The sequence below is a fragment of the Apodemus sylvaticus genome, chromosome 6 (genome assembly GCF_947179515.1).
Source record: "Apodemus sylvaticus chromosome 6, mApoSyl1.1, whole genome shotgun sequence".
NCBI lineage: Eukaryota > Metazoa > Chordata > Mammalia > Rodentia > Muridae > Apodemus > Apodemus sylvaticus.
In genome coordinates, this window is record NC_067477.1 from 85,450,532 (window position 1) to 85,463,013 (window position 12,482).

Below are 12,482 nucleotides of genomic sequence, written 5' to 3' on the forward strand. Positions count from 1 at the left end.
TTGGTCCTGTGACGGCTTGATTCCCCAGTGTAGAAGAATCTAGTGCAGTGAGGCAGGTGTGGATGGGTGGAGCACCGTCATAGAAGCAAAGTAATGGTGAATGGGACAGGGGGTTTGCAGAAGGGAAACTGGGAATAACACTTGACATATAAATAAATAAAATGTCCAATTAAAAAAAAGGAACTGAAATTTCAAAAAATACTCAAGAGTTGCACCCGACTTTGTTTACAACTAGTATTTCTATTATTTGTCTTTCCTTTTCTCACTCTTATACACAAGTATAGATAACAATGGTTATAATAATGTAAATTCCAAGTAACACTACTTAGTATATTAATTCTTGGGAAAGTAACTCATCAATGTTTATTTTTCCAATTTTAGTTTTTAAAAATTTTATGACGTTGGTCATAATTTCAGTGTAGGAAATAGTATTTTGTCTTGTGTCTACTCATAACCCTTGAACACGATCCATTTTAGGCTGCAATAATCTCTACGTTCTATACTAGAAGATAATAGCAAATTAACAGTCTGAATATTGCCTTAGAGTTCTAAATGTGTATCTTATTTTCTAAGCAAGAAAAAACAAAATCAGAGACATTTTGAAAACTTTTCCTCCCCAAGACCAAATCTGTAATTGATATTTAATTAAAGCCTATCACCCAGTCTAAACTTCTTAACCCACCAATTCCTTCAAACTTTTGATTACTTTTAATACACTTAGTAAGCATAAAACACCTCTATTATTACTATAACCACATGATAACCACTGTGCAGTATTAGAGGCATTCTCTTGCTTTTCAGGTGAACTCTATAGCAGCAGGCTTACCTCCACCCCACCGCAGGCATCTGGCTAGGTCATTGCCAGTCCCAAGAGGAAGGATAGCAACTGGAGGGTGCTTGACTACATTGGCCTTTTCTGTGCAATGGGACAATGTAAACATTATTTTAACCCAAACATAGCAATATTAACAAGTAAACAAACTTTAGTAATTTCACGAGTACATTTAAACAACTACAAGTTAGATTTTATAAACCCAAATTACAAATGGTAGTGTTTTTATGTTGTACTAACTGAAGTATTAGATCAGTTCCATTCTTTAGGCAGTAACAGCTTTTTTATAATTCATACATCAGGAACATTTTTTAAATATCTTGAGTTAACTCAGAATCATGCCCTGTATGTATGTTCATGAATGACTATGGTATGTGTGTGTGTGTGTGTGTGTGTGTGTGTGTGTGTGTGTGTGTCTTTGCTGTGTGTATGTTTGCCTATGTTTTATCCTTATTAAAATCCTGATGGAGAAAGGTATATGACCTATAGAAAACATATCATCAGGTAAATAAGTAGGCTCCTATATACATTTCTTTTGCAATATCAACTCCACAGACAGTTTAACATATTTGAGAACAGGTGAATTCTTAAAGTGAATGATTGTTAGTAACACAGTTTAAGTGTTCCTATCTATATTATTTCAATATTTAAAAGCAAACGGAAAAGAGCGTTCTACTTGGCTGACCTGATAAAATCAGGTGTTTTTGCTTATTGTTTCTTTAGCTTTACCTTTATATCATAAAGTTCTTTAGGTTCCAAACAGTAGAGATCTGTCAACAAAATTCCATATGTTTAATTTGAATCATCACATATCTTGAAGGAATCCCCAAAATATATTTTCTTTCCTAAGCTTATAATATCAGTGTATGTGTGTGTGTGTGTGTGTGTGAGTGTGTGTGTGTATGTGTGTGATTTTTTATGGCTATTTATATGTGTATGAATCAGTTGATGAGATAGTGTATGGATACCAGTGCAATACCAATAAGCTTGGGACATACATGAGCCAAAACTACCAGTATTCATGTTAAAATCCTTACAGATGTTTCACCACTTATGTATTTGTTCAGAAATTTTTATAATTCTTTAATTTTAGCTTTTTCAGAGGAATCATTTATAAATGATTAAATAATCTAATAAAAGGTATTTTAAATTTTTGTTAGAATGCTAATAATAGAATTTTCAATGGCTACCTTCTTAAACTAGTAGTAGGCTATCACTATTCGATTAATAAGAAAATTGTTGATGAGAACATGTACTTTGTTTGACTAACGGCACATAGGCAACTGGGGAGGGGAGCCCAGGCTGGGACTAGTGCCTGCCACTCCCACCATGACATTTCAATTTGAAATGTTTTTCAGTTCTAACAAGACAGAATGTTCTGATCTTCATTTTTTAAGAGGAAAAAAGAAGTTCTGTCAATTTGTTTGAATTAATACTTATTTTGAAAGGATCTCTATCAAACAAAAATTACTCAATTCAGAGACTAAAAATTTTTTAAAGTAAATATTTGTTTAAAATGTACCAGATTCTAAATACCAATTCATCATATGTTTTAAACTATTAATAAGTTCAAACAAGGGGTACCTTTGAACAGAAAAACAAAATATTCAGAATTCATCAGTGTTTAAATACTTGCAGATAACTGGTAAACAGAAAGATTGATAGAACAAGAACAGAAGATGAGGTTACTAGTCTCATGCAAGCCACATTAAACACAGGTCTTCATTACCTATGCAATCCAAAATCCAGCCCACAGTCCCATCTCCACCACATGCTAAAACTCTGAAGTCAGGGACATCGCGAAAAAAGTGTAACCTGAAAAATAAGTATTTTATGGCACATGTTTTATATTTAGGAGGACTTCCTCATTTTTAATCTTAGCTTATTCTTTAAGAAATTGTACGTTTAACTTATAAAATATTTGTGTTAAATTTTCACTGATATCTTATATATAATTAAAATATATTTTGTGAATATATTATATATATATATAATTTATATATTCGAGGTTCTGTAAAGTATATAATTTTTACAAACAGCCAAATTAAAAATATATAATATCAAATTATAACATTCATTTTGATATCCTCCTAGGTGTAATAAAAACACACATAATACACACTAGCATAGGCTATATGATTTCTTTAACTTGTATTATCCATCAGCCATTGTTTTGAAACAGTTATGTAGATATGATTACCATGTCAGTCAATACAATGTGTTCAACACTTTTCATTCTCCACTGCACAGAAAAATTATACAGGCTGCAGTTAGGATTCTAACTTTCAGAATATCCTTATGACTTCAATCTGCCAATACAGAAGCCAAACTTGACCTTGTCATTTGACCTGCTGAACAGCGTTTATTACCCATGAGTGCTCAAGCTTAATTGCTGGGTCAGATGTGCTAAATGCCCACTGTTCCTGCTGCCATTGCATGCAGTGTACTCATTAACACAACCTACCTCTGGGAAGTCACACAGGCAAGGAATATATCCAGCTTACATGTTATTTTGTTGCACATAAAGAATAAAGAATGGAAGCAGAGCAAAAGCTAGTTCCCCCTCCTCTTTGTGCCACATATCAGTGTTGGGAACAATATGGCATGGGTCCATTCAGATCATTTTTCTCTATATCGACACATTGATATTCATATACAAAAAGCTATCTAGAACACTTCATTATGTATCTTATATATTTTATTGACTTCAGAATTTTATGTATTTGAAAGGGAGAGGAAAGGGGAGAGAAAGAAGAGACAGAGACAGAAAGAGACAGAGGGACTACATTGTGTTGATGGTAGAAGAAGCTAGAAAATCTAGGGGTACAATTTTTTAACAAAACTGAAGGTTTTACTAGGTTTATTTTAAATCTTTTAACTCAATTTCTAAAATTTATGAAAGATTTGTTATATTCTCTCTACCTTCAGGTGTATAAGATTGTTTATGAAATTCTTTATGAAAATATTTATGGATTCTATATGGAATCGGGCTCTATGGTGGATTTCACATTAGATATGAGTGGATGGACTCCAAAATTAAATAATTTGCTTCTTTGACCTTTTAGACTATGGCTGGTATTGTATTATAGGCAGGAGAAGTGGCTCAGTATAGACAGTACTTTCTTGGCATGTGTGAGGAGCTGAGTTCAGTACCCAGTAACATGAAATTTATAAACCCAAGTTTTTTACTATTAAAAAATTACTATTCTAGATACTATCTGAATCACATTTCTGTGAAAATCTGCATGTGTGTGAGGTTACTTTAGAGTACCATATACTCTACTTTGTTCATATACTTTGTTGCTTTAATGAGTCAATTCCCAGAGTCAAAAAGAGCATCCAATTCCTTGAATCCCCTTGAGTACTAAGTACATTTGAATATTACAACCTGACTTCAAGAGCATAAATAGCAGTTTGATATTCTCTCTCTCTCTCTCTCTCTCTCTCTCTCTCTCTCTCTCTGTGTGTGTGTGTGTGTGTGTGTGTGTGTGTGTGTGTGTGTGTGTGTGTAATCTAGTGTCTCTGTTTAGAACATAGTTGAACATTTCCATAGATCATAGATTCTTTTTTATTTTTGGAGACATGTGACCATCTCCATGAGCAGTACAATCCAAACCTTGTGTCTGTTAGTGTAATTTAATAATCATTTTATATATTATGAGCTATATTTTTATTTAAGTTAAATTTTTTAAATGGTACTTTTCAGATCTATGTAAACAATATAGAACTATATTTTAAAATGCATAGAATTTAACTGAACCCACAATCTGTTAATAAAAGCCATGGATATTTATTGAATAACTTTCTTTCATTTCCTTGCATATCATGATGTACATCTTTACCCTCTATTATATATGTTACAATTATTTTCTTCCATTCTTGCACCATTTCATATACTTGTCTTATGTACAGTGACAAAAATACCTAGGTACCAATCTCACATTTTAGCAACTTCTGACAACATGCATATTCTCCTGTCCCTTTTCCTCCTATAATAGTTCTTTCTCCTGGTTGAGGGATGGGGCCACCACCCATCACAAAAATATTAATTAATAATTGCTTGTGTCTAAAGGAAATGCAGTGTCAAAGAGTAGAGCAGAGCCCGAAGGAAAGGCCACCCAGAGACTGTTCCACCTCAGGATCCATTTCATCTGAGACTATTCATAATACGAAGAAGTGCTTGCTGACAGGAACCTGGGATAGCTTTCCCCTGATAGGCTGTGCCAGAGCCTGACCAACAGAGATATGGATCCATGTAGCCAACTAGCAGACTAAGCATGGGGATCCCAATGGAGAAGTTAGAGGAAGGACTGAAGGAGCTGAAGGAGTTTGCAACCTCTAACCCAGACTCAAAAGATGAATCATGGTATGCACTCACTAATAATTGGGTGTTAACCTAGAAAACTGGAATACCCAAAAGATAATCCACACATCAAATGAGGTACAAGAAGAGTGGAGGAGTGGCCCCTTGTTCTGGAAACACTCAGCGAAGCAGTATAGGGCAAAACCAGAACAGGGAAGTGGGAAGGGTTGGGTGGGAAAACAGGGGGAGGGAAGGGGGCTGATGGGACTTTCGGGGAGTGGGGGTCCAGAAAAGGAGAAATCATTTGAAATGTAAATAAAAATATATCAATAAAATTTAATAAAAAAAAAAAGAAAAAAAAACAACAATATCAACCAACTAGAACCGCAAAGTTCTCAGGAACTAAACCACCAACCAAAGAGTACACATGAACCATGGCTTCAGCTGCATATGTAGCAGATAATTAATTTATCTGACATCAATCGGAGGGGAGCCCCATTGTCCTGTGGAGGCTTGATGACCCAATATACGGAAATGCTAGGACTCTGAGGCCTGAGGGGTTATGTCAGAGAGCACCCTCATAGAAACAGGGGAGACAGGGGGAGTGATAGGGACTTTAACTTGGAAGGGGGATAACATTTGAAATGTAAATAAATAAAATGACCAATAAAATAAAAGCTTGAAAAATGTGCTTTGTAACTGTTCATAACTCTGCTTTTCCAGTTACATTTCTGTAGCATACCATGGCCCTCATCTGTATTTCTGAAGACATTAGAGGCTAAATGGCGTTCAAAAACATGCCAGCAAAAACAGGTATCCCATGTCTTACTTCAGTGATTTCTAACCAACCAAACTCACCACTGTTCTTCTAATCCATGGTGCTGTGTCTTCTGTAGTTCAGGATTGGACTCTTAAAATTGTCACCAATTGGTTCTTTAGCACTGTTCTATCCACAAACACAAATCCCATGTAACTATCTGGACAGCTTACCCTCTGTAAATGGATGCTAAATGGATTTAAAAGTTGGCCTTTAACTAAATTTAGTAATCCACTCAATCCATGAAATTTTCTTTCATGATTCATTTATTCCTCATTCCACTTAATCACTGAATAGGAGGCTGAAAAAATCCTTTAATCATTATTGATGTGCGCCTCCTTCTGCTTCTCATGAAGTGGGATAGTGCTATTTAATAGAAACTGTCAATGCTTGAACTTTTTGAAATTCTTCTGTCATTGTTCATTGGCTTCAAACTATTGCCAGCCCATCAGCGTTACACTTAAACCACAGAAAAACTTGTATTAGAAAACCATATTTGATCTACAGAAAAACTTCATTCACAGAATAAGAAGGGTCTTTCTTCATTTTGTTTTGAGATTATGCTATAATATAAAATTGTTCTCTTATATTTTCTCCCTCTTAAGCCTCCATATACACCTCTTCATTCTCTTTTAAATATATGTATACACACACACACACACACATACACACTTTTAAGTGTGACCTGTTTAGTCCATACAATATTACGTGTAAGTATGTTTTCAGATCTGACCATTTGGTATTATATAACCTCTCCCCCTGAAGACATATTTCTCTCATTTTCAGCATTCCTTAGTTAACTGTATGAAGAGTTGAAGTCTTCTGGTGTATCTCCTAACCACTTCACCATATCTATTGTTGTTGTCTTCACTCAGCTCATGTTTAGGCAAACTGCATTTTGATATTCTATACATGTGGCTTCCGAGATGACCTGGAGACATAGTCTTGAGAAAAACCCCAATACTGTGCCTCTGTAATCTGTGTAATCTCTCAGTTTCAAGTTACTTTGCTCTCTGCACAAAAACAGATTTTCCCTTTGAAAACTGAAGCACAAATGACTGTTTCTTGGATTTGCCTGGGTCATTATATTTTATAATAAGAATGAAAAAAAATGAATGGAGTTAGTGATGTGTGTTTGATATTGAGTTTGTGTGTGCATGTGTATGTATGTATACATATGAGCGTACAGTATTTATGTTTAAATATTTACTTGTGTGGATATGTCTGTTAGAATATTTTCTTTATTGTTAGAGTGTTTTTGATATCTAGATAATAACAATCTACAAACAATGATATACAACTTTTTAACTGCTATTCCAACTGTTTAACTGGCTAAATAATAAAAGTTCAGTGTTAACATTTTTTGTTTCCTGGTTCACATAACAACTGAAATCTGAATGACTTCAAATGAGAAACTCAAGTATAAAGCAAGTAAGTTGGTGCTATTTACTACAGTAGCCTTTATTGATCTATAAATCTTTAAGTTGGATCTAAAAATTTTAAAATGGAGTTCCTCCAGCATCCAAAGAAAAGACAGATGTACCTATATGTTTAATTGTAGAAAAGCTACAGCACTGCCCACATTGTATTTTATGGTTACCCGTGTGAAGAAGTGTGGAGAAAACATCACATTTCCATTGGGAAATAACAGATATTTTTATTTCCTGGACAGTTGTGGTAAAGTTGAGTTGAATTTCAGTACACTCTTCGTGAGTTTTGTAAGGCATTTTGTGATATGACAGCATCACCTCTGACATGATTCTGTAACAAGAGACATATCTAAGAGTCATAATCTCTGATTAAAGAGAGGTTTTATTTAAATAAAAATATGGTAGGAAGTTTGTTATATAAGATGATATTTTAAATTAAGAAAACAACAAAATATGTGAGATCTGTTATATAAATTCCAAGTTGCTAGTTACAAAATGTCTCAAGGATTCACTTATAGAAGCATGTCTTATATATGATATGAGTGTATAGACTATTGGTATATTTTAAAACAGAATCTGTCTTATATTAAGTCCTAGTATATAAAACAAAAAATCTACAAAGTATATTACTAAAGATAAATGATATAATTACTTATAATGAGCATTATAAAATTAATTTCCCTATTTTAATAATTTTATATTTTATTTTAATTTTTCAAATACACTTTAATTAAAATTTCAGTGGTGATCTGATAATAAACTACTTATATTTTGTAGTTTCAATAAAAAACCCAAAAGCTCTTTTACATGTATATGAGATAGTTTTGCTTGACATAAAAGTAGCAATTGGAGTCTATTTAAGAAGTGTCATAAATGTTTATTTAAATTATGTGGGAGAAAACATTATTCTAAAAAGACTAGAGAGGTTCATTCATTATATAAACCATTTTTTAAAGAAGTGAACACATTTTTAAGTAATCTATTCAGTCAATTATATTTATCCTTAGGAAAGAGTTCACTTGTGTAAAACACTCAAACATCACATGCCTCAAAAATGGTAATCAGAATAAGAGAGATAATTCTGGGAAGGAGATGCTACACACTCATCATATATATGATGCAAATATCTCATAGCACTGGGAACAAAGCAGAGCAGAAAGGTGATTTATGAAATTCATGAATCACAAAGGATGTTCAATTAATGGAGATATTCTGTAGATTGGAGTAGGCAATGTCCTGAAAGAGGAAAGCGACAGAGACAGACTGATTACCAAGGACAGTATAGCTAGAAGCAGGGGTGGAGGCAGATGGGAGGTAAATGTGGGGCAAAGATGGAGAAAAAGACAAAACAGCTCAATTGGAGCTTCCTTAGGAATACAGCAGAGGGACAGTTTCCCAGGTAAGTTCAGGTCTGCACCTCAGGCATAGTGTGGATGTGGTTATGAATATTTTAGCTCATAAAACATCCCGGTGAAGCAGCAAACTAATGAAATGATTTGGGGAGTCTATTTTATTTATATCTAGAAAAGATATGTTTATTTCCTGCCTCATCTATTTTCTAAAGAACCTCTATGTAAAGAACAACACAGCTTGTAATAAAGATCAAATATCAAAATTAAGGTTATATAAAAAATACAGAAAAAGTGGCCAGTGGGAGGTAAGGAGTGTGGTAGTGGGGGAGATTGATGTTATCCATGCATCCATGTGCAATTGTCATAATTAAGTCTATAATTATGTATAACTAATATAGTGTTAGAATTTTTACAATGTAATAAGTAGTCAAGGAATAATATTTTAATGACCCAGTCTTAAAGGTAAGAATTTCTTACAAGTTCCAAAATTTTGAGGTTTCATTCAACATAGAATTAGTTATTAAAAATAAATGTGTACATAGAAAAGAGAGAAAAAACTATAAACTAAAATCACAAAGAAAAAATTTGAACAATTCTTTTCTTTTTTCGTTCAAGACAGGGTTTCTCTGTATAGCCCTGGCTGTCCTGGATCTCACTCTGTAGACCAGGCTGGCCTCGAACTCAGAAATCCACCTGCCTCTGCCTCCCAAGCTGGGATTAAAGGCATGTGCCATCACTGCCTGGCTAAATTTGAACAATTCTTATTGAGTATATTAATGTTTATGAGATGATACATTGAAATAAACATTCAATGAGAAAATTTAATTGAGAAAAGGAAAGAATCCATATTTCATGCAAGCACAGAAAACTATAGTCTAAATGAGGAAAGGTCATTTGAATATACAAAGTTATTATATATTATACATATGTTATTATATATATGCCTTATATATTTCATAGTAAATATAATATGCTAATATATATTATATATTGTGAAAAATAAAATGTTATGTGTATACATACAATATTTAATATATTCTATATACCTGTATAACATACAATTTTATATAACTATTGATACAACTGTATATAACTACAGTTATATAGAGTTTTATATCCATATATATGTGTGTGTATGTGTTTATATGTGTGTGTCTGCATTGTACTCCTGATCTTATAGCCTAAGAACTCCATATTCCACCAGAGAGAAACTAGCACACCTATATTTATTGCTGCTTTATTCATAGGAGACCAGATATAATACAATGTGACATAAGTCTTAGAGTAAGCCTACCACCAAGGGCAACGATAGACCTCTCAGTGTTTGGAAATCTGTCTTGGATGACAATCAGAACTCTAGACAACTACAGTTCTGGGAGATTATGCGGATTGTGTTTTATTAACATGATTTTGCATATATTATCATGGTATAAGTTTTATTCATTTTTAAGACAACAAACTATTTGAGTACCTAGTTCATAGTTCTTGGGAAAAAACAATAAGACTTATTTTAATTTCTATTTTGCTTGCTTTTGATATAAGAGGGGGCACAAAAGCTTATTCAGCTTCTCTCTGCTTTCTGGAGTCCAATGTTTACTACCATGCTGCTAGAGAAAAAAGAGGTCACTGCAAGAGGATGGCATTAATAACTTAATGAGGTCAAATTAATGATAATTTAGTTCAGTCTATATTTATGAAATCAAAAGTACATGTTTCATGTTGAAAATATAATTTTATTCCTCTATGCCCTACCTATTAATAATAAACAAGGTTATAAGAGAGTGGTATTCATTGGATTCTACAGATAATAAATGAGAAAATTATATTATGATTTCTAGTCTTTATTAATTAGTTTCTTTTTTCAGTCTGCAACAAATCTATATTTAATATTAAACAAGGGAAAGACAGCAGGTCTAAACTAAAGACTTACTTGATCTGCTTTCCTTCTTGATCTTCTGTGTGTGTATGTGTGTGAATATATGTGTGAGACTGAGAGTGTGACTTTATGTGTAAATATGTGTGTATGTGTTTGTGAAAGTATATGTGTCAGTAAACATGTATATGTGAGTTTGTGTGTGTGAATGCTTGAGGTTTTACGTATGTATGTGTGTTAGAGTGTGAGTGTGTGAGTTTGTGTGTGTATTAATGCATGAGGGTGTTGTGAGGGTGTGTTTCTCCTTTTTAGTACTGCAGTAGTGTTTACAATATATGGAACAAACCCCAACCTGAAGTGCATTGCTAGCTATTTTGAAGATCATGTGTCCCTCTTATTTAATTGTCATTTTTTTTCACATCCTGATCTCTGAAGAAGGTACATAGCTTTTCTGGACACATCACACGTGCTGCTTCATTAGTAACTATTAAGCAGTCAATGATAATGAGGTAATTCTCATACTTACCCTGGCATTGGTCCATTTCCAGAAAGACTGTAAACCTGACGAGGATTTAGGAGATACTGGAATTTTCTGTAAATTCTATAAATGGGATAGATATGGAATGCAGAGAATTTAGCATAAAACAACAACAATTCCAAAAATTATATACCTCAATGTCACAAGCATATAGTTTTGTACTTAAAGATATTTTATAAATTCATCCTTAATAACATCAGATTTATAGCTTCTCAAAGAACTAATGATGCTCTAAAGAAAGGAGACAGACATTTTAAAGTTAATACAGTTTGGAAGTTAGAAATAATGCTTACAATGCTGTAATGTAGCAGCTGCTAGCCTTCCATAAACCTTATTTAAGAAATTATAATTTAAATAAACATTTAAATGTATTTCAGTATAAAATCTTAAATATTTTTATAGCTGTGAATATATGCTGCTCTCCACAGATATCAATATTGTTATTGGACATAACATAAAAAGAAAAATTATCTCACATGTGATGTAAGATTATATGTATTATAGTGTACATTTGTCTAAGAAAAGAAAGAAGACATTTGTACATAAATATTTTCAGCTCACAAAACTGCTAAATTTTTTCAATTGGTCAATTTTAAATATTTTACTTTCTAAGAAATCAATCCATTATCCTAACACTAAATCTGCAAACTCTTCATTCTTTTTACCTTAATTTATTATAAAGTGTCTAAAGAAAGATTTTAGAGTCATTTTCTGTCACTTTGCATTCCATGAATAGAAAGGCAACCATCTTCACTGTGAACCTACAGCCCATCTCTGAACTTTCTTCTTAGACTACATCCTCAGTGACATGCTCCTGGCTGACAACACGACCTTTCACGAATGCACTTTCTACTTCATTCCTCTGGAGAACGTCTATTTATGTCACACCCAATACACGAGTGCTTTTTTTGAGACTTCACATTTTTCACATACATTTCTTTCTTGGAACTTTCATAGCAACTATATTTAAAACCTTTCTATGTTAACCTTCTTTATGTGGTTTTGCAAAATATGTCTTGACATGACCCCAGCTCCATCATTAAATCTTATGTCATTTAGCCTAGCGGTAAATGGTGCTGGTGGATTTTGGATCCACCAGTAGGAGCACCATGTTTGTTACATGAAAAGGTGTGTGCATTTATAATCCTGTGCCATTTTGCAATTTATTAATCAAATCAAAATTGAAAAATGCAAACAAAAACCAACAACAACAATAAATAAAGAGTAAATATCTGTATGGAATCCTACTGTCCACTTACAGGAAACTGCTCATATTCTGACCAGATCCCTTTCAACACATCTTTTTGTTTTATTTGACAAATTGTCTATTCTTTGGA

At 33.2% G+C, this 12,482-nt stretch overlaps 1 protein-coding gene across 1 annotated transcript in view; it reads right to left on the minus strand.

Moving 5' to 3' along the window:
• Dgkb (diacylglycerol kinase beta) overlaps positions 1-12,482 on the minus strand; it is a 750,451-nt gene that overhangs the window by 400,285 nt on the left and 337,684 nt on the right. Inside the window, exons 16-18 of the mRNA XM_052185925.1 lie at positions 11,134-11,208; positions 2,562-2,647; positions 827-916 (exon numbers count right to left, since the gene is read on the minus strand). Coding sequence (XP_052041885.1) covers positions 827-916; positions 2,562-2,647; positions 11,134-11,208 — 251 coding nt within the window. The remainder of the gene's footprint in view (positions 1-826; positions 917-2,561; positions 2,648-11,133; positions 11,209-12,482) is intronic.